The sequence below is a fragment of the Pogona vitticeps genome, chromosome 6, assembly GCF_051106095.1.
Source record: "Pogona vitticeps strain Pit_001003342236 chromosome 6, PviZW2.1, whole genome shotgun sequence".
NCBI lineage: Eukaryota > Metazoa > Chordata > Lepidosauria > Squamata > Agamidae > Pogona > Pogona vitticeps.
This window is the reverse complement of record NC_135788.1, coordinates 89,078,434-89,102,000: the sequence shown is the minus strand read 5'-3', so window position 1 is coordinate 89,102,000 and position 23,567 is coordinate 89,078,434. Positions and strand designations below refer to the sequence as shown.

The window sequence follows — 23,567 nt, the reverse complement described above, 5'->3', positions numbered from 1 at the left end:
TGTCATCACCCACCATGTGGCACACGGGGGTAGGGAAGATTGATCAAAAGAAAATACATGTTTTCCATTTGTACCTTTTGTTTTCTCTGTCTGGTAAACCTTTTCGTAATCCCTCACAGCATCTTCATATTGCTCTGTATCCATGTAACTAGGCAAAGTAAGCAGTTAACATCTTATAAAACATCAAGAGGAGTTTGAAATGATTCAGACAGGTAACACAAGCTGAATGGTCAGGCAAATGACTAAGTAACCTAATTAACTTCGTAAAACAATTGCCTTCTAGCCCCATATTCAGCCTACTTCGTCATATGATTCAGTATATGTGAGCAGAACCATCTTGCTGAATTCCTGCAGGACAAGTTAGCAAAGGGATTGATTGGATTAGGGATGCAGAACCAATGTGGGGCCAACAGAGACAAAGTGCAACAATTAAAGAGCTCAAGAAGAACCAGGGAAATCCCAGGTTCAAATCTACCCATGGCCACTAAAAGCTCAACAGATGCCCTGCTAATTTAATATTTTTCAACCTGGATTTGCAGGCGAAAAAAAATGTAATTGAACAAGCTGAACTTAGTAGGCAGAAAGCACTTCTTTTTTCCATGTTTGTTGAAGTCAAAACTTGGAAAAAGGAAACAGTTTTCCTGGTCCCAGAACTTGAAACAGTTATGATTAGACATGGGCACTTTGTATTCCTATCCTTGGGGATATGAATAAGAAGCACGGCACCACAGGTGCCATGGAGGTCTGTTCCCTCCCCCCAGAACCAGCCAGTCCACTCACTGGTCGCTGTGCGGCACACACATCCGTTGTTGTCTATTTCACGGCAATCGTGCCCAAAAACATAACTAATCCAACCTGCAGATAACCCACTGTTCCAACAAAAGTTCCTATTAGTAATCTTCCTCACAGATCTATTTCCCATGCCAACAGTGATTTTATAAAAGCTTCAAGGGAAGAATTTGTCTAGATGCCTGTTTTTGGATGGTCGGTAGAGCTGTTAAGTGTGTCCCTTGAGCTATTTGGAACCAAGAAATTTTTACTCCTTCTAGCCCATTCTTTATTTATTCCATTGTTTCTAGAATTTGATTAATAAAAGGATCATGCAACCAATAAAATCTTTTACCTTTCCATTATGTGAACAAACATGTCCAGGTCAAGAGAGAGAGCAGGTTAGAAAAGGGGGTCAGTGGAGAGAGAATTAATCTTCAGATATGGGGGCTTCGTATTTGTATATGGATATGAAGCCCACTGGCACAGGTGGCTGGCATAATTTCTTATGACCCAATCACAGCAGTAGCCCAGCTGCCACAGCCCCGCCTCCCTGGCCACTCCAGCAAGAGGGCGGGAGGACGAGTCTCCCTCACCAGCTGTAGAGTGGCTGGTTGATCAGGGAGGTGGCAGCTGGGCTACTGCCAGAACTGGGGCACAGGAGATGCCGCCGGCCACACATGTCATGCACTGCATGGTAAGTGGTCCAGTGGGTTCTGGGGGTGGGTGGTAATGGGTCCAGCCACCTATGCTGGTAGGCTTCGTATTCGTCTATTAATGCCCACATGTCTATTAATCTTCTGATCCTTTTAGCCACATTACAAATTTGTCATTTTTTTTAAAAAAAGCTGAGAGTTTTCAAAACCATTTTGATTGTTCCCATTGGAAGACACCCCTCCCCTGACTTGATCTACATTTAGGCTGGCTATCTCAAGAGGCAGCCATGTATGTATTATCCAAAATAATCCAGATTGAATGTTTTGATTAACAGCTGCTATAAAAGGTTTTAAGATGGGGAATTCCTAGTCCTCCTAATCTCACTGATCTGTACATAGAGCTGCCTTAGATGTTCTTCAGAATTTTACAAATTGGTAAGATTATTTAGCCCTCCTTGCCATTATGGCTCTAGCACCCCACCTATATAATATGTTTACTTTAGTACCATATAGTATCAAGGAGGGTTTAAAAGGACTTAGGACAGTGATCTTGAAATCAGCATCGAGAATGTCATATACGAGTAACTGTTTAAAGCTGTGGAAATCCCTCCCACGGGAGGTTAGGCTGGGCCCCTCTTTGCTGTCTTTCTTAAGACATAACCTTTCTCTTTAGGCAGGCTTTTTCTCAGTGACTGACTGCCTAGGAACTGGCTTACGGTTGTTGTTGTTGTTTGTTTTCCTATTAAATAAATGGTAAGGTAAAGGTAAACGTCTCTCCTTGCTATTCTTTGGAAATCTGCATTCAATTTTCTGTAGCTTTCCCTATCTCTTTTGCATTTTGATTCCCTTCTCTTCTCTGCTATTTGTAAGGCCTCGTTGGACAGCCACTTTGCTTTCTTGCATCCCTTTCTTTGGGATGGTTTTGGTTGCTGCCTCCTGTACAATGTTACAAGCCTCCATCCATAGTTCTTCAGGCACTCTGTCCACCAAATCGAGTTCCTTAAATCTTTTCTTCACGTCCACTGTGTATTCATAAGAGATTTGGTTTAGACTATACCTGACTAGCTCAGTGGTTCTTCCTCCTTTCTTCAGTTTAAGCTTGAGTTTTGCTATAAGAAGCTGATGATCAAAGCCACAATCAGCTCCAGGTTTTGCTGACTGTACAGAGCTTCTCCATCCTTGGCTGCAGAGAACATAATCAATCTGATTTTGGAATTGCCCATCTGGTGATGTCCATGTGTAGAGTCGCCTCTTGTGTTGTTGGAAAAGAGTTTGTTCTCTTGACAAAACTCTATTAGCCTTTGCCCTGCTTCGTTTTGAACTCCAAGGCCAAACTTACCTGTTGTTGTTTTTATCTCTTCACTCCCTACTTTAGCATTCCAGTCCCCTATAATGAGAAGAACATCTTTCTTTGGTGTCAGTTCTAAAAGGTGTTGTAAGTCTTCACAGAATTGGTCAATTTCAGCCTCTTCAGCATTGGTAGTTGGTACATAAACTTGGATTACTGTGATGTTGAAAGGTCTGCCTTGGATTCGTATTGAAATCATTCTATCATTTTTGAGACTGTATCCCAGTACAGCTTTTCCCACTCTTTTGTTGACTATGCAGGATACTCCATTTCTTCTATGAGATTCTTGCCCAGAATAGTAAATATGATAATCGTCTGGACTGAATTCGCCCATTCCCGTCCATTTTAGTTCACCGATGCCCAGGATGTCAATGTTTATTCTTTCCATCTTCTGTTTGACCACATCCAGCTTATCAAGGTTCATAGATCTTACATTCCAGGTTCCTATGCAGTATTTTTCTTTGCAGCATCGGACTTTCCTTTCACTTCCAGGCACGTCCACAGCTGAGCGTCCTTTCGGCTTTGGCCCAACCACTTCATTAGCTCTGGAGCTACTTGTACTTGTCCTCCACTCTTCCTCAGTAGCATGTTGGACGCCTTTGGACCTGAGGGGCTCATCTTCCAGCATCATATCTTTTAGCCTTTTGTTTCTGTTCATGGGGTATTCTTGGCAAAGATACTGGAGTGGCTTGCCAGTTCCTGCTCCCAGTGGATTGTGTTTAATCAGAATTCTCCACTACAACCTGTCTGTCTTTGGCGTCCCCTGCACAGCATAGTTCATAGCTTTTCTGAATTACTCAAGCCCCTTCGCCATGACAAGGCAGCAATCCACAAAGGGGAGAGGAAAATTGTTATTTTAAATAAAAATCCAATTAGACCTCTCTCTGGGTTTGCTGATGTTTCAAGGGAAACAAGCACATTTATTACATAAATAGCTGATCACCATTTTCTGCTTAGTTGCTAATCTGGTTATTGCATCCCACTGTGAAGCCATGATGGATATTACCGTTTCCCATTGGTATACCAAAGTCTGGTGCACAGGACTTATGGAAAGGCTAACTGCCCAAGTCTGGGTTTTATAAAGAAGCAATGACATTGTAAGAGTTTCACAAGACTTGGTACCCATTTATACATCTTGTAAACTCAAATGAAGAGGACAATCCTTCCCTTGGATCACATGCCAATTTATGGAAAGACTTAACACAGCTTATCACGGTGACCTGGCATTCTTTGCAATCCTTTACTCTTATCCTGTGGGTTTGTTATTTTATGAATTGAATGTTATGTGTGTATTGTGAGAACAATAAAAAGTATTTTAAAAAATTAAGCTTCCGTATACTGAGAAAGATTGCAAGACCATCTTGTCCAGCACAGTCTGGCCAGACTGGCAGCAGATCAGCAGGATTTCAGACAGACGTCCTTCCTAGTCCCATCATATTTCTAACTTTGAGATGCCAAAGGTGCAAAGATGCACCCTCTTCTCACATGTCAAGCAGGTGATAAGGAAGCCCAAACCCCTCCCATCCAGACTTTATATGCCTGTACTCACCACTGTGCTCTTCTCAGATAGGCTTTGATGTAGGTGTCGTCCAGTTTGATGGCATTTGTGCAGTCTTCTATTGCTTCGTCCAGCTTCCTAAGCTGGAAGGCAAGCAAGGAGGTTAGGAAATACAACTCACTGCATTTTCTTAAAAAACAAACAAACAAAAACACAATTCTCCAAGAGCAGAGAGCAAGAGTTCCTCAATCATATTTATAAAAAAATATATATTTCATGTCTCATAGGCTGCTTTCTTTCACATCATTCCTGTGCAGTATGAGTGCCACTCCTAATTCTTGCTCTTCAAAAACTTTTCACCTGTATTTTGTTAAGAAGCATACAAACTAATAAATATTTAATTTATATATAAAATAAAAGAATAGAGTAGTATAGGGCAAAACAACCCCTCCTCACTAAACAGCTGGCATGCATCTACAAGTTAAAGGTAAGACAGACAAGCTCTAATAAAGAACATATCTCCAGAGTAATGCAGGCTTTGTACAGTTAATATTATTGATATACTCTGAAAATGCAAACCAGGTTTGCAAAAACAGATTAATGGAACTGCTTGATCTTAAAACCCCAATCAGTATCATTAATTTGTCCACTAATGTCAACTTCCAGGCCTTGGCTACCTACTTTGTCAATATAAACAGTACCCAACTATCCAGTTAGAGGCAATTAGCAATTGTGCAACTAAGCACAGAGATGTAACGTTTTTAAATTTGTTCGACAGTAACATTTGAGTGAGCATGAAGTGAGAGCAAATCCAGTGCAGATGAGAGTTACACAATCCAATGCATTATTATTCCTATTTCTTTAAAGACATCCATCCAAAAGGAAGAACACTCTCACCACATATAACCAGGGGATCCTAGGATGTCACAATTCCTCCCACATTACAGGATGTTTGCTATTGAAATAGCTGTATTTCAGATGTGCAACTTACCACCTGATAAGCATTTTTAAACAGTGGTCTTTAATTTAACTAAAATCATAACAAAAAGTGAGTTATTCCAAATAGGTTTCTAGGTACAGTCCTCAATTAGTATGCATCAGCCTTAACTTCAGTCATAACAGAGTCCTCTCTGATTGCACTGTTAAAGGTTCTATTGCAAAAGCAAGTAAAATTGGAGAGAGAACATCCATGTTTCATCCCCCATGTTTAATGGAGAAATATGCCATGCCACATCTATTGATCCTGACCACAACTGCTGCATGCTCTCATTATAGAATTTTCAGGACATTAATGAATACCTGCCCCATATCCACAGCTGTGCAGACCATGAACACATATGCCCACTCTAATCCGGATGCATCAAAAGAAGCAACTGTGATGTGCTTGAGCATGTTCAGGTCACTGCAATAGATTGTGTCAAGAAGCCTGTGCATTGGAATAGACATCTGTCTCGACTCAATGAGACCAAATTAACTGAAACAGGCAGGTTTAAAAATTTTTTTTAAAAAAATTCATATTCAATAGGGATAGGAGGCTGGACATGGGTAGAGGAAGGGTAAAATTCCAGAGAGCGAGAGAGTACTTTTACATCTACTTACACAATTCTACTAGAATAAAAAGATAATGATAGATCCCTGATTGGACCTTCACATTCTTCTACTGTATTTATGCTTTCCAGTCCATGTTTTGAGTCTAGCTATAAAATCATTCCAAATTTTTTAGTCCTTTTTAAGATGACTGTGTTTCTGCTTTCTTCCAATGTTTCCCATATTACAGCTATAGTAATTATGTATATTATCAAATGTTTCATATCTTTATTTACAATCTCAGACATAATATTCAATTAACAGAATTTCAATTTGAATATCTCACAAAATACATTTTTTCAACATTTCATATACTAATCTCCAATAATTTTCTGCTTCCCTATCTATCCATCCAACATGGTTGAAAGTACCCTCCTGTATTTTGCATTTCCAACACTTATTTTTTTAAAAAAACCATAAAGCAGTTCTTGATTTTCATAGTATTTCTTGAAGGCAGATAGTGTCCAATTTTAATTTTTGTATTTGTTCGTAATTTCTTTTACGTCTTTGGGATGAGTTTAAACTGTTTACATTAGCTAAAACATTCTGAGTTGTTTCTCTTTCTTTTGATCCATCTCTATTACTAAGGTTTTCTTTCCTATTCTCAGACCCTCTTGTTTCCATGATGGGCTTTCCTTCGGCGCTTCCCATTTGGTTTTCTAGCTCAAATTCTGAACTTCCTTCTGAATTTGATCCTGATGGTCCACTTGATTGCTCCTCTTTCTGTCTTTTTCTCTTCTTTCCTACCCAGCCATTTCCCCCTTTTTCCATAAAGTCTTCTGCCTTCATTGTTGAATTGACAGAATATCTCTGCGACTAGAATTGGAAAGAGACACCTTCAAGTATCAACCACTTATATGTAATGGAGTTTGTTCTCAGGAAAGATATCAACTCTGTGTACTGTCTCCTTTTCTGTCTTATTTGCCACGGAATATTATCTTGAATGTTTCTTAGAACCTTTTCTCGAAATACCATTCTCATGAATTTAACATGAATTTCTCTGGGGAGTTTATTAGTCCTGATGTATGCTGTATTAATTATTTGTGCTGTATCTATATTTTGCTGTACCTCTTCTGGTCACATATCCATAAGTGGGGCTAAAAGTTAGTTACCAATTGGACTGTGTCTTCACCTTTTTATTCTGGAAGATTCTGGATTCTATGAGGTTGACTCCATTTGTAACTTTAGCAGGACAATTTCATCTTGTTTTCTTTCATATTGTATCACTACCAGCTCTGCATTCATAATCACAATTTTTTTTTTTTAGGAATTTTGTATTTTAGCCTTTTTTATTTTCTATAATTTGGTGTTTAATATCAGTCATTTGCAACCCTAAATCTTTGATTTGTTCAGATAGCTGAGCCATTCCTCCTTGTATCTGCTGTTATACTGATGATAACATATTTTGAATGCTCTGTTGTCAATCCTTAAACGTCTCTTGCCCCAATAATTTCAGACTTTGTTCTTGTGCAGGTGAGCCTCTTGAGTTTCCTTTCTTTTCCTCCCTTCACAGCCACCGTCCTTTTTTAAAAGCTGCTGTTTGGGTCTTTCCCAGCTAGTGTCACTGCTGCCTTACTTTTCATTCAAACAACGTTTACATAGCCCATCCACAGATTAGCACTTCTCTCTGTTAAAATGTTCTTGCAGCCACCAGTCAAAACAATGTGTTTAAAATAACAGACAGTGCCTTGAGGCACGTAACATTTGCAGTTCAATATTTCTCTCTAGCCTTAGGAATTAAAGGTAGGTCCTCCAATCAAAGCTGCTCCAGGCTACAGGAGGTCGGGCTACAGGAGCCACTGTCGCCTCCACCATGGTGCCAAAGGAAACTAAGGTGTCTCCAATCCAGTAATGTTACAGAATCTAAGACTCTTCTTAAGTTCCAAAGTTCTATTTTCTGATTCGAGTTTCCTCTATCAGCATTGTAATTAGACAGTTTATGATTAGACTATCTTGTGGGAGCAAATCTTTGTCTTTGATTAAAACAGTTCATTCACCAAATAACTTTCTCCCCTCCTCCCTCTTTTTCCTTCTCTTTCTTCTCCTTTTCCAGATCAAAGCGGGGGGATGGAGTGGGGAGGCTAGCTTCTACCAAGGCTTGAAGAATTGCAGGATCTAATCCACTTCCACTAACTCGTTAAGCCCAACTTTCTTCTGTATCATTATTTTAGGTCCATAAAGGTTTCTTTATATAAAACACACATCTTGACTTACTTAGAGTCCTGGTCAGGATATTTTCCAAAATCCTTCTGTACTCCTCCACTCTCTGCAAGGGGTGCTCCCAGATCTTTGCCCAACATGGATTCCTCCTCAGTCCATGCACTCAGAAAAGACTTCAGGGGGAAAAAGCAACTTCTGCCAACTTCTCTCCCCTTTCTGTCGCCTCTGATGCTTCAGACACTGTTTTTCGTAATGGACCATCCTTTTGCTCCCTACATTGGGGGCCTCGAAACCGAGGGGTCCCGATCAGTTTCAGAAGCTTTCCCGAAACCCAACCAGTCTCACCATGATGAAAACCCACCTCTGGCAGAAGTCTTTGTATACCCATGAGAGTGAAAGAATGGAAAGGATGAGAAGTAACATTTATAGGATATTAACAGAAGCAAAGGACAAACAAGATATTTTGAAAACACTATGGGAAGTAGATTTGGAAGGAGAAGTAAGTATTGGGAGGTGCAAGAATACATGGAATGAAATAATTTTATAATGTATGTCTGTAAGGATAAAAGAATTTTTAAAAAATAAATTGGTTTGGAAATGGTATTTAACACCAGTGAAACTGAATTGTGTGGATAACAAATATTAAAATTTATGTTGGAATGTTGTTAGGAAGCGGGTACCTACTTTCATATGTGGGAGCATGAGTATATATTGAAATTTTGAAAGTTGGTTTTTAAAACAAATAAATGAAGTATTAAAGTTAACTTTAAAAATATGTCCTAAAATAGCACTTTTATCAATAATTGAGTAAGCAATTAGAAAATGAAGGAACTGATTACAAATTTTAGTAACAGTGAGTAAATGAATAATAGCAAAGAATTGGAAAGTGTGTGATCTCCAATTAAACTAATGGTATAAGTACAGATTATAGATATCAATGGTAAGTTAACATGCAATATTAAAAGGAAGGAAAGACAAATGAGAATATGTTTAGAGTTATGTGAGGATAATTTACTGATTTCTGTATTAACAAAGGGGATGAGTTATGCACCTCCACAAGAGCCATTTTGGAAGGGAACGGATCTCCATGAAGGCAAGGAAAACAGAGCAACTTTGATGGCCCATTGGGAGGGGAGCACATTGGATTGTATGTGTAAACACTAAGTTGTTTTTTACGCTTGTGGTATTTGTTGATTAGTATTTTGGTTAGTTTCCAATTTTTGTGTTTACTTTTAAAATTATATATATATTAAAAAATTGTATCTTGGTTCAGTAAAGAGACTGGACTGTATGAACTTTGATCACATAGATCTTTGCTTGATTTACTAATAAGAATTATCTGGGTTACATTACAAAAAGTACGTTCACTTCTCAGATTTGAATAATGAGAGAAGAAGTGAGCAATTATTTTCAAGAGTTTTATAAAATCATCCATTGAAGCTACCTGTTTCTAAGAATTCATTAGGTTTGATATACTATTATAAAATCTTGCAATTCACTCAGGGGCATGGGGTAAATTAGGTACTTCATCATTTTTCCCCCCAAATTAATTTGGCATAGGAAATCACCAACATGCTTCATCAGGGGCAGAGGAGGACTAAATTTTGTGCCAACTTTTTTCAGTTTCACTGATCCTGAATCTTATAAAAGCCTTACACTGTGGGGATCTCTTAAGGGCTGCAAAGTGAGAACTTAATTTTTTCCTGAATATAATTTTTCTAATAACTTACATGCTTTGTTGCCAAATTCAAATAATTTTTGAGTAGCATACAGCTACTCAAAGGATATCTTGAGCCGGTTTGGTTGCTTCATTCTTTAGCAAATACAAAGAGGATGAGCTCTCAGATACCTTATGCTGATCTTTCTTGGATTTTAATTTCCACTGCAAGCTTTGTTTTTTAAGCTAGCACTGAGGCTTTGTAATGTTTTAACTCAATTGTATTTGTATTTCCATTGGTGTTTTATTATTATATTATATTCTGTTATTTCATTTAGTCTTGTTAGCTGCCCAGAGTAGTGGCTTGCCACTAGTTGGATGGGATAAGCAAGCAAGCAAGCAAGTGTAAGTAAGTAAAGTAAAACACACACACACACACACACACACACACACACACACACACACACACACACACACACACACACACACACACACACACAAAAATTAAAAGTGCAATGTTAAAAATGTAAAATGTTACATAAAAGAAACATTTCACAGGATTTCATGAAAACATAATGGAGAGTTTTCAAATGAAGCTTTAGGCTGCAAGAGATGAAGGACCTAGCTTCATATCACATATACATATTCAGTTTAGTGGGAAGAAAGGTTTTCTAAGATTCTTGAGGACCAAGGCACATAGCTTTCTCAGTGAACAATGGCAGCAGGTATTTTCTTAGTTGATTTGTTAATGCTAGCATCTCATTTCCCCCTTAATGGTACAACAGTTCTCCAGCTTTGTTAAATCTCATTTCTCAAAATTTCAGCCTCGCTTTTTGCTGAAGAGCTTATAATCTGAGGCCTGCAAGTCTTGGCAGACCACCCACCTCAACCATTCTTTGCTGGCTTACAGAGACATTCTAGATCTTCAACTGAGAGGACCCCTTCTAGTAAGGTCTTCATGTCCTTCAAAAAAGTGAGACAGGTGTCCTGAGACACAGAATCAGAAGTCCGTTCTCTCTTACACACTGTCATTTTACTCCATATCTAATTTGTGAAGGACAGAGATCTTTAAAGAATTCTCTGATACAAAGGAAAAAGCCCAATCCCACCTTTAAGTACTATTACCTTTGAGTTAACTGTTCCACGGTTGCAGTAGAGTTTGGCATTCGTTTTCCTGTTATTTGGGTCTATTGCCAGGGCTTCTGTATAAAGTTCAAAAGCTAGCTTGTAATTCCCTTCCTTGAAGGCCTTGTTGCCGTCGTCCTTCTTTGCTTTCAATGCTTTGGCGTTCTGAAAGAAAAGGTGGGCAGCAGGACACTTTAGAAATTTAAGATGTAGACAAAATGAATTCAAGAGATCTTTAGTTAGTTAACCTATGCAGATCTGAGTATCAGATCTAGACAGAGCCTATTTTGTTCCATTCCTACATTTGTCCTATTTAAAGGAAGGGATTCGGAGAGTAAGGCCGCAACACAGAGCAAAAGGCTCTGCAGATGGGCAACAGAAAGCAGTCCATGTTATTCCTGAGGTTGGAACCTACCGCAGTGGTGACAGGATCTCTTTGCTTCTCTGTCCTTTTTACAGTTCAAGAGCCACCTGATCCACCAGTAGGTGCAGCAATGTGGCAACAGAGGCAGAGCTGTGGCTGCTTCCACCATACAGTACTTATTTTGTAGATTTTCACTTGGAATAATGCTTAATATGGCTGCAATCATTTCAACAAGTCCCCCAGAGAAGGAGGATGGTGACAGTGGCCAGATTTCTATTCTTTTACCTCTGAAGCCAAGAGCAGCTTTTCAGCATTTTTAAAAGAAGGGGGGGGGGAAGGAAGGGAAGAGAAAGAAAAGGAAAGCCTGCCACCACGATGGTAAATCCCTTCTCCCTGAAAATATTTCTGGGAATGAATCTGAGACTGCCAAATGGGCATACCTTATCCACTTCCACTTTTGAGTATATTTATTTATTTATTGAGCTTATATGCCGCCCATTTAGACATAGCCTAAATGGGCGGCATATAAGCTCAATAAATAAATAACTGGACGGCGTATATGTGTGTGCTTTTATTGTCATCTGAAGAGAAGAACATTCACAGCACTATTTATTTTGCAAGTTCTTTTTTAAAAAACAGTACAAACGTAAGACTAAACAAGAACTTTCATTATTTTGGGGATGGATACAGTTTCATCAGGTAGCACAAACGAAACAACACAGCACTTTCAATGAACTGTACCTTCTTTCTACATTTCTTTCACTACTCCCTCATCCTCCACACAAAACACCTCAGTTTCTCTATCAGGTCCGTAATCATTTACACATAATGACTTTTCCAGAAATGTATCAGTATACCCACAGAGTACATGTTCTCTTTCATTTGTGTTTAGTTTGTCTAGCAACAGAAATCTGAGTTTATTAAATCCATCAGTGTGCCAATTCAGTTACCAATTAATTTATGTCAAATTATGTTTTGATATGTGGGATATTTTACCAGATTGTCTCCAAAAAACAAAACAGTTGTATCTACTGGCATAATAAGTGCTTGTTAAATCTGTTGACTGATAAACCTTTTAAAAAACAAAATGTTTTAAAATACATCAATCTAATCTATGAATTGGTTAAGCACAGAAACCCTAACAATAAAAACCAAACACAGCAAACATTATGTTGTTATCATGCCAGCAGAAAATAAAATAATATGAACTGAATAGTCACTGACCTGTTGTACATAGGAATGCCATATGAACTTGCATTTTTCCAAAAAATAGCCCTGCTATTCTGTGTAAGCATAGACTAAAAACAAACACCAACCACAACCAGCAAAATGTTATGGCACCTTAAAGACTCATTAATGTCCACTCTTGAAAATTCACATTAAAATACAGTATAATATTTTTTTTCTTTAAGATGCCACAACGTTTAATTAAGTGTGTTCTTGTTTTGGTCTGCATTTTTGTTTTGTTTTTCATTTAATATGCTTCACAGAAAATCTCAGATTTTTTTCTTCTCCTTTGTTTTGTATTAAACCTTGCAGTCCTTATGGTTCTGCAGATGCCTGGAAGTAAATGGGCGACTTCTCCTGAATTGTTAGAAGCTAGAGAGATGACTGAATAAAATTCCCAATGTCTGGAGCTTCCCCAACCTCCTGGCTCATGATTTCCAAACACAGAATTATGAAATATAGTGAATGCTGCAGAAAAATATGCAAAATAAGCAACATTATGGAAATGTGCCCAATTTGCAAAATGTTGACAAGTTGCACAATTCTGATTTTCTTAATACAGAACAGAAATTGTCTAGCTGCAGAATGTTACTTTTGCCATGCAATACATACAGCCTTGATTAGGGCAGTCAAGTCCCCTCCCTGGATGCCTCAGAAACACAATTATTTCCTCTCTAGAAGGAAAGAAAACATTTACCCTTAAACATGGCCCCTTGCTTCCATGGCCCCCTCCCCTCCAATTTAATTACTACGACTCACTTATTACCCCTTTTACTGATCACAAGGCTGTCAAACATTTTACACACATACACAGCCACATGGCTGCTTCCTGTCATACTTACACGGCAGGCAAGACAGGCCTTGTCGTGGTCAGGAGCCATTTTGAGCGCCTGGACGAAGAACTGCACAGCCTTCTCAATACAGTCCTCGTAGTAAAGGCAAAGCCCTCGGACATAAAGAGCGTCAGCATTTGTAGAATCTATTCTCAAGATGTCACTGAAGGCAGAGAGAAGAAGCAATGCAGAAGTTATAGAACTGTGGGGAAAGCTGGTCATACCCCTAATTTTGAAGAGAGGGGCAAACGCCGTTCCCGAGAGGCAAGAAGCCCATAATAGAAGATATGCCTGACTATTTTAAAACCATTCTGTAGGTTAGGAGGAGCTCAAATATTCACAGCTTCTTCTATATTAATACACCTCAGATAATCAATGCTACAGAATCCCCATAAAATTACAGAGAATGGCAGAGGAACTTTCATTGTATGGCAGAAAGGAAAAAATACACAAACCTGAGAAGCCAAAATTGGCAAGCTCTCAAGAACAGAACCGGTCACTTTATTATTAAATTCAGTATTTCATTTTCCTAGTGAAATTAATGCTTGAAGCAATTAATGGTAAAAAAAAAATCCTATTGAATAAAACACATTCCAAAAAGCAAACATTAACAACCCAAGCAGTGATATTTTATTGGCAGAAAAGCACCAAATCTGTTTATTTCTCCATTTGCTAACCAAACTGTTCTACACAACATAGAGGCCTTTCCCATCAAAACTGTTTCTCAGCCTTCATCACTCCTACCTGGCAACTGACTGTGCTTCAGGATAGCGGCCCAGCAATGCTAAGCATTCAGCTTTGAGGATTTTGAACCGGTGGCAAGCGGGGGCAAATTCCAGAGCACGATCCATGCAAAAGACAACCTGAGGCAGAAGGAGGAAACAGCCAGTAAGCATGGGAAGCACAGAGGTTGGGTGCTGCCGCAGTCCGCACCATGCCGCTGTGAGAGCAAGGAACAGTGACTGAACCAACAGAAGAAAAAACAGTAGGACCACTGCACCCGTGTTTACTCTTGAGTACCCAAGGTTTCACTTACCCACTGCCTGAAAACATTAAATGATGCCCCCTCCCGAAATACATGTTTCCAAGCTGTATCACCAGAACTGGCCACTAGAGAGAACCAGAGACTATGCTATAGAGAGGGTTTCTATATCCATGTTTTCTGGCATCTGTGCGTGTGGGGGGCTTGGAACTGATCCACCATGGATACCACAGTTGTACTGTACATCTCTACACAAATATCAAAAGCTAACAATAATAATAACTAAATGGAAGCCTCTCTATCGTGGATGGAAAAGCTCTGAGGAATCTGTCCTCCTGGCCTTTTTACAATGAATTGAAAGGGAATGGGGCCACACTTCCTGACATCCTCATGTCCATAACCAAAGTGACTAGAAGGCAGCTTCACCCTAGGCTTTCCCCATCTAAAGGAAGCCCAGTGAGTGAAGCCTGCTAAGGCCCTGTGTGGAACAGCAATCTTCCAGATGGTTGGGGCAGATTTCCTCTTCCTTCCACTTCCCTGCACAAAAAAAGAGGAAGAAGCAAAGCAAAGCAGAGCCAACCAGTGGTTTCCAACAAGTTGGCCAAATCCCAACTTGGGAATTCAGCTGGTGTCTCAAATCAGAGTCCTGTGTTTGGCTGACTTTGCTTCCTGTACTGGAAAGGCTAGGGAACAGCAAAGTAACTGAATCCTAGCCTCAAGGCTGTGGCTCACTTACTCTCTCCTTTTGACGAATGGTTTATGAGAGAAGCTCCCATCCTGACTAGTGTGTGTGTGTGTGTGTGTGTGTGTGTGTGTGTGTGTGTGTGTGTGTGTGTGTGTGTGTGTGTGTGTGTGTGTGTGTGTGTGTGTGTGTGTGTGTGTGTGTGTGTGTGTGTGTGTGTGTGTGTGTGTGTGTGTGTGTGTGTGTGTGTGTGTGTGTGTGTGTGTGTGTGTGTGTGTGTGTGTTTTATATCTCTGCTTTATGTTCAGAGGCAGGAGGTGACTGAATACTAGTTGTTTAGGAGCAAGACCAAAGGGAGGACTATCACTTTCATGCTTTACTTGCACACTTTCCAGGGCCACTTGGCTGACTACTGTGGGGTACAGGATAGAGAACCCAATGGACCTTTGATTTGATCCCAAACGGCCCTTCTTATGTTCTTAGTGATTTAAAGGGAGACTGGAGATTCACTATCCAGCATTGTGCCTTTGGCTCTTCTCTGCTATATACAAAAATTAAAATGTTACATAAACACCTTATTTGTTCCTAAGACAGAAGCCACTGTAGCAGAAATAGGATCCGTATCTCTGGCAAAAAGAACTGCAATATGACTGAAGTTCCAGTTTGAGATCTCAACCCAAAATGGACTAATAACTCCACACTGCCAGGGCATGAATACAGGATGAGTCCCAGGATCATGGCACTTCATTTGATTTGCAGTGTTCCCTGCAAACTACAGAACTCTGTACCTAGTTCTGTAGGCCAACGACACAACTCTAAATTGCTGTTAGGAGCATTTCATGTGTCTGACAGGCAGAGGAGGCTCTCTGAAACTGAAAGCCTGAACAGCGTTTCCACTAAAAATAAATGCAAGGAGAGTACTCTGTGCAGATGGTGATTTGGGCCACTTGATTGTGGAAAGACTGTATGCTGTGAGCCACACATGGAGCACGATTTATGTAGGAGTGTTAGGTGCATGAGAAAAAGTAGGGTGATGCAGCATCTTTCCAAAGAAGCTAGGTGGCTAATTTATGTTGCTAAACACAGAGGAAGATAAGGACATGAGCCTATAATTAAAAAAAAGTTCCCTGATGGAATAAACCCTGGTTCAAACGCATTCTTCAAGCATTGGGGGCAGTCTAAAAACAAAACGTTTCCTACAGACTGAGACTGATCAAGATGAAAAAGAGAGAGAGAGAGAGAGAGAGAGAGAGAGAGAGAGAGAGAGAGAGTGCTGTTAATACTACTGTTTCTGCTCTTAAATAGGACCCTCTGTGCCTCACTTTCTATGTGAATGGGACTGATCTAATTTGGAAAATATAGATCTGCTGTCATGTCTAGTATAGCCCTGTGCCTCTTCTGCATGTGTTCTGAGGTAACAGAAAAATGCTTTCCCCCAAATATGGAATTTACCCATTTTCTATTGCCAAGTGAGTGGCTTAAAAACTCAAGAGACCAAGAGTACTAAGACTAAATTACCATATTTGCCGGCGTATAAGACGACCCCAACATTTCCACTCAAATTATAGAGTTTGTATATATATATACAGCTATGTCTATCCCAACTGAAGTGCACCCGGCGTATAAGACGACCCCCCCCACTTGGAGGCATGTTTTTCAGGGCAAAAAAGTAGTCTTATACGCCAGCAATTAGGGTATGTGTGTGTCTGGGGGGGGGGAGAGTGGCAGCCATGGCAAGTGGCTAACTGCAGCACCAGGCCTCAAGGAGTGATTTCACGAGCTCTTTTGCTGCCCTGGGCGAGAGACAGCTGCACAAGAACGGAGGCATTGTGTGGACTGTGCTTCAGCTGGGTTCTCAACTCTCCCTTCCCCCACCCTGGCCATACGTGACATCACCACTGGGTGCTGCGGGAAGCACCAAGACACTCCAGATGATGGAGGCCATGGGAAGGGGTTTCTTCTCTGCCAAAAAACAAAGAGCACACTTGACATTGCCCAAGGGATGGAGAAGCCTGGGGAGAGCTTACTCAAATCTCAGACAAGGCAGGGTTCTTCCTTAAGACAAACTTCAGATTGTCCTTGGCAAGCCAGCTGCTCCTTGCAATTAGAAGGCTGTGAAGCAGGAATTCACCAGGATGGAGAGAAGCCTCAATACTGATGTTGTGTGGCAAAGTTTATTCTGCCCTAAGACATACACTGACCATGCTTCAGGGCATATGGGGACACACCAAGAGCCTACACAGCAGATTTGTTACCCAAGCAGAGGCAGAACAAAAACTTTCACTTCTTTTTAGGAGCCAAAGCTACAGAATTCATTCTGAGGGAAAGACACCTGGTGAGGTGGATAAATGCTTGGGCTTCCACTACATCACTCTACATAACAAAATCAACGATTAAATATTACGCTTTTACAAGGGGGTAATTAGGTAGTGGTAGGAGGGCGAAATTGAGGTAGCCTCTAGATAAATACTGCCTTAACACTATTATTCACAGCAGAAAAATCTGATGGCTTTTAGAAAGTTAAGTGATTATATGCTACATAGCTCTAACCTATAATAATTTAAGGTCAGTGACATTCAAACTGGGGTTTCTATGGAAATGACTGGATGTTCCTCAATGATAGTAACCTTTGGTGACAGACAAGCTCCCTGTCACTTACCCCACCACTTTCCTGTATGGAAATGTCATGAGAAAGAGGTGGGCGTGTCCATTCTCTGTTGACAAAGGGCAACAAGAGAGGTTCAGATGGTGCCCTGTATAAGTTGACATAAGGGATCTGTTTTGAGAATGCAGTTTTTCTTTGATAAAAGTAGAAAGAAATTTCTAGAAAGTTTGAAAAGAATTAGTTTAGCCCAGTGCAAGGCAACATTCTCTTTACCTTTCGAAAATCCCGTTTTTCAAAATCAACTTCAGCAATTTTCTCATACTGTAGGACAGTTCTGGCATTGTTCAGCTGGAAGAGAAGAGTTCTGTCAGGGTCTACCACATCAGTTTAATTGCACATGAACAGTCCCTCCTGCCTCCTCAGTAAACATTAGAAGATTTATATTTTGTTTAAGCACCATTTCTCCCTACCTATCCAAAAGCAACATTCAAGACTGATTTTCCATCACCTTTTGTCTTCCTCACAGAGATACTTGATGTATAACATCTAACACCAGATGAACAGAGTATCATCTTTAATTCAGGTTTCTAAAATCTAAGTATTTACTTACGAAACAAGTTTCTGGCATTTACACTTTCAGATGATGCACTTGAACTACACACTGGCACTTCGTACTCATTTCCCTGGATAAACAAATATGAACAGTGGCACCACAGGTGCCACAGTGGACCAGTCCCCTTCCCCAGAATCAGCTGGGCCACTTACTGGGCTCTGTGCAGCACTGTGCTCTGTCGTTGTCATCATTGTGTCAATCCCGGAAGGAGCCCAGCTGGCCCTTCCCTGCCTCCCCACTCAGCCGACCACTTTGGTGTGGAGGCGGGATGGAGAGTCTCCCCATGCAGCCAATGATTGCTTGGCTGTGTGGGGAGGTGGGGAAGGGCTTGCCAGTCTCCTTCTGTGTGTGACGATGACAACAATGCTGAGCGCTACGTGGAACCTGTTAAGTGACCTGACAGGTTCCGGGGGGCGGGGCGGGATTGGACCAGAGTAATGAATATGAAATGCCCATGTCTAATCTAGTACAAAGAAGCAATATTTATACAGTGGTGCCGCGCACAGTGACGATAATCCGTGCAGCAAAAATTGCTGCAAAGCAATTTCGTCACTATGCGAAATTAAAAAGCCTATAGGAATGCATTGAAACCCCTTCAATGCGTTCCTATGGGCTTAAAACTTACCTTTTAAGCAAAAATCCTCCATACAGCGGCCGTTTTCGCTGCCCGGTAAGCAAGGAATCCGTCCCTGTTTTACCCAGTGGCCATTTTGGAACCGCCGATCAGCTGGGGAAAAATCATCGCTATGCAATGATCGGTAAGCGAAACAGGGTACCGATCATCGCAAAGTGATTTTCCCCCATAGGAAACAGAACCCAGGGCTGTGTGAAGCTCAGACGAGTCCTGGGACAAGTATATAGGAAATTTTACCAACCTTATAACGTGGTTACAGGATAAGTAAAGGATCACTAGCTCTTCATCTCCTTAAACAAATTTTGCCCTGTGATCAAGTCTTGTGTTGGTAGTAATCTTAATTCATTGTTTATAAAAACCAGACTTCAAACCATGGCTTCAACATTCTGATTAACAAAAAGAGTGGCTAATGCTAATTTAATTGTTGTTAAGGTCAAATACTGGGATGCCATGGATAAGGCTGATGGGCAAGGATAAAGCAGAGCCTGAAGGACCACATAATCTTGTAGCCCCTTTTAATCCTGTGCTCAGAGTAAGGAATCAAGAGTGTTCACTTGCCCTCAGTCATTTCTTGACTGGTTCAGAAACCCATTATTTTGAAAGGTGTCCAATCAGATTGCAAGTGAAGGTGTTACTTCTAGTTTGTTTTAGGAAAAACAGTAAGGTTCTTGAAGAGAAATCAGAAGTTGCCTCTTTACCAGGCAAAGGGTTTCTGTGGCTCAGCTTCAATATCCTTGCTTGAAACAGCAGAAGCAAGGGGAAATGGTATTATGTGTAACTGTCTTGTGTGCAAAATTATGTCACTGCACAACCGGTAATGAAAAACTTAGAGAGACTTCAACTGGAGTCTGAAAGTAAACTTCACATTTAGTAAAAGGCAGCTAAGAATATCTTTAAACAAATATGATGATTTATTTATCTCATTTTTATGCTGCTTTACTACCATAAAAGGGCTCATGGTAGCTTACGATAACTTAAATATAATTAAAGATAATGGACAATAAATATACAATTAAACATAGGATAATGTACAAACTGATTATTAGGCTAGCACCTTTTAGAATTCTACTAGAGGCTACTGATTCCACTGCACTAGTACTAACATCTTGGGTAGTTCTTCCAGCAGGCAAGACAACTTCCAAAGCCTCACCTCTTGCTGAGCCTGTGTGTTTTTATGATCCAGTTCTAGAACTCGTTGAAAGCAGCGGCTGGCAGCCATGGCATTCCCCAGAGATAGGTGGCACTTTCCCTCCCGCAGATGTCCCTGAAAAGACATTGGAAACAGAAAAAGATTTGATGGCATACACCGCACATGTGGAAGAGCACCAGGGGAGTTGCAAAAATTGGATCACATACCCTCACAAAGCTATCATCCATCCTGACAGACTGCTGGGCATCCCCGAGAGCCTCCCGGAATCTTCCCAGCATCATGAGCGTGGCAGCTCGGTTCCCATAGTAACTGGCATTGCTAGGACATGTATCTAAAACAGGGTAAGAGAATAATTAGCACAGAAACAAAACAGTACATGTCCCCAATGTACTCGGCTCTAACTCTTTAATTCTGAAATTTTTGAAGATCTCAAAGACAGAAGCAAAAACTGGACAGCATACATCACCCAACAAGGTTTTTTTGTTGTTGAAACTTTCCTAGAAGTTTCCAAACCTAACATGATTTATGATCATTAATAAATCAAAATGATTTATAAAATGAGTTTGATAACATACACTATTCCTATCCCTTAGCAATTGAATCAAATTCCAAATGGGAAGATAAAGAATGTAGAATAAGGTGCAGAGAAACAGGACAGTGAAAAGGCCCCCATTAACAGAATCTATAGGAAGATCTGCAGACCAAATGATGATACTGTCAACACTCACTTCAAGAAAGATTAGCTCTTGCTCATCCAAATAGGTCTTGCAATGTTTTCGTGTTACTCTCTATAACTATGAAGGCTATATATTTTTATTTTAATATTCTGTAAGACTGCAATGTTCAGAATACTGAGGTTTTACACTTTTGCACATATGACATTCTAATATTTAACACGTTGCTTGCAAACACACATATCTCAATGAAGAATACAGCAGGACTCCCTTATCTGCAGGATCAGTATCCACTGATTCACTGTCTGAAAATATTAAAAATACTAAAAGAAAGGTCCCCAAAATATGTATTTTAAACAATGAAATTACCCGAACTGGCCACGAGAGGGAGTCAGAGACCATATTATGTATAGCATTCATTATTATAATAGTGTTTGCTATAACCCATGTTTTCCAGCATGCGGTGGGTGGGGTTGGAACCGATCCCCTGTGCATAGTGGGGTCCTACTGTACCTCCATATGAAGGCCCTGGTCCTTGAGGTCAGAGTCACAAAACAACTGGAGCTTTGATATGACCCACATCTCTACACTTAGGATACTGCATCTAACTGTGAAAACCTCTTGCTGAATATGGACTGCCTACCATGAACAGGAAGCAATGCACTACAGACCAAGGGAGCAGGTAGTGTTTTTCACAGAGAGAAACCAGGGTCTTTACGCTGCCACTTCTCAGATGAATAAGGTGAACAACCAAGGAAAGCAACCTCCTCCAAACCCTCTTCCCTTTAATCCTCACCTATGGCTTTTGTATAGTAGTTGTACGCTTCATTGTAGTCTTTCTTGGCATACAAGGCATTTCCTTGCTCCTTGTAGGTCTCCGCTTCCCTGGAAAGAAACAAGATATCACACCTTAAGGCCCAGAACGCTGAGCAGCAAAGAGAAAACAACAGGATAAAGTGTAATGCCACCAAATCACTGTGCTCACGGAAACATTAGAAACAGGAGGACCCATCCACAGGTATGGAAGGACTGTTACATGTATAGTAACTCCTAATGAGGCGTACCTACTATGTGAATAATGTTAAGGGGTTATGCAGCTTGTGCCTTACTTCAGAGACTAAGAGGATGCCAACACTAGAGTTTATCCTGCTCTGTAACCCCCTGCTGGAATTGCTCTAAAAAAGTCAACTGCATAACATTCTTGTCAGAGTGTTCCAACCTGTCCCTAATGGAGGCTAATCTGTCCCATATTGGTCCAAGGTTGGAGCCTATTGTTTATCTGGAATGATTAGGATCAGTCCTAGATCACACCCATGTGGTATGTGTGATTGTTTTTCCTACATATCAGTGGTGATGTGCAGAGATGAGTATGGTCTGACAGTGACTGCGGATGGCACCCTCCAACTTATTTTGAAGCAGAAAAAAATGGCATTTTTGATTTAATTTTTAATTTTTTAAAAATACCTTCCCATTATTGTGCTGCATCACTTAACTATGTCACTTAGCAAAAATTAATCTTAAAAAGGGAGAAAATGAGAAATGTGGGGGTGAAACATGGCATATCCCCCTCTTTGTCTGCATAAAAATCCAACATTAATGCCTCCACACACACACTGCAAGCCACCAGAAGCAGGCTGTTTCCCAACTTGCTGGCAGCTGTTGTAAAAGAGGGCAGGAGGCAGGGAATGAGAGGGGCACATGGTGGCCAAATGGGCCTAAACAGAACACTCTAAAATGCTAACATGTGGTTAACTAGATCACAACCACAGGGGCTCCAGGAACCATTCCCACGTGGAAGGAAGGAACAATCTAATCAAGCCTCACCATTATAAAGTGATCCACTCCCTGTTGCTAATGTAGCCATACCCTAACTCAGCTTAAACTAGTTTATGTTAGGGCTGTACTGAAACCATTTAAGAATTTTATATAAGAACATTCCCACAGAACATAGTTAAGCACTCAGAAAAGGGCTTCACAATTAGGATAAATACCTTGATCCAGGTGGATTCTTCCTAAGTGATCTAACACAGGCATGTCATAAGAATGGATCGACTTTGAGTGGCTGCTCTTAGGCCATCACTCAAATGTAATCAGCCTATTAATGTAATTTTTAATCAGGATGGTGTATATATGTCTGCATACAAATTAAATTATTCTGACAACAGTGCCATGCTGTGTGTTTACATAATACATGGACATACTCCATCATGCCCTTTCTCAAACGAGCCATTGCCATCAATGCGCAAAAGGAAGAATGCCTTTACACGGGTGTCTGCCACTCTCGGTTTTCATAACCACTTATACTAAACAGATTTACATTAGACATCTGCTTCCCTATTCAACAGTAGACTTTTTTTTTTGATAAACCAAAATGTATTTGAGTGACTTGGTTAACCAATTAATCCCTTAAGGCCGCAGACCTTTTATCTTTAACTTGGAGGAAAAAGGCAGGCACAGATAAAAAGCAAGAAAGCTCAAAGTAACTAATCTTGGCAATGATATCTTAGTTACAGAGCCCACTTCTGCTGAAATATGAACTAGAAAGTCAGGGGAAAAAATGCAAGGAGGGAAAATATCTGCAAAGGACTTTCCCAAAGCAGATAAATGTTTGTTTCTATTTATAAAGTACAAAAGCAAGCTTCTATTGTTGGTGCTTGTATACTTTAAAGTTTGAAAATATAAATTTCTCTAAGATAACCACTTTTCCCAGTTTAAAAAAACACACAACAGGTGGCAAATGTATAAGAAACAGAAAATACCATACTGTATAACCAAAATTTGGTTAGCTAATCACTAAGTGGAACTGAAATGTTGCCAAGTTTTATTCTGGGCCTACCAAGGTGCTCTGAAAGAAACTGTATTAATAGCTGCCCCAGCTTTTAAGATGTAAAATAAAAAGAGGCAATCAACAGAGGTCAGATGAAAGCCACTGGAGAAAGGAAGGATTACTTTAAGATCAACATAATTTAGATTATAAGGGAAAAAGGCCAGTTTGAAATCAAAC

General features: G+C 40.2%; 1 protein-coding gene across 1 annotated transcript in view; it reads right to left on the bottom strand.

The window, feature by feature from the left end:
- The window catches only part of DNAJC7 (DnaJ heat shock protein family (Hsp40) member C7), a 45,026-nt gene that overhangs the window by 6,604 nt on the left and 14,855 nt on the right, over positions 1-23,567 (bottom strand). The window contains exons 2-10 of the mRNA XM_020811701.3: positions 21,360-21,448; positions 20,096-20,220; positions 19,890-20,003; positions 17,766-17,840; positions 13,968-14,086; positions 13,233-13,386; positions 10,800-10,964; positions 4,322-4,413; positions 75-148 (exon numbers count right to left, since the gene is read on the bottom strand). Coding sequence (XP_020667360.3) covers positions 75-148; positions 4,322-4,413; positions 10,800-10,964; positions 13,233-13,386; positions 13,968-14,086; positions 17,766-17,840; positions 19,890-20,003; positions 20,096-20,220; positions 21,360-21,448 — 1,007 coding nt within the window. The remainder of the gene's footprint in view (positions 1-74; positions 149-4,321; positions 4,414-10,799; positions 10,965-13,232; positions 13,387-13,967; positions 14,087-17,765; positions 17,841-19,889; positions 20,004-20,095; positions 20,221-21,359; positions 21,449-23,567) is intronic.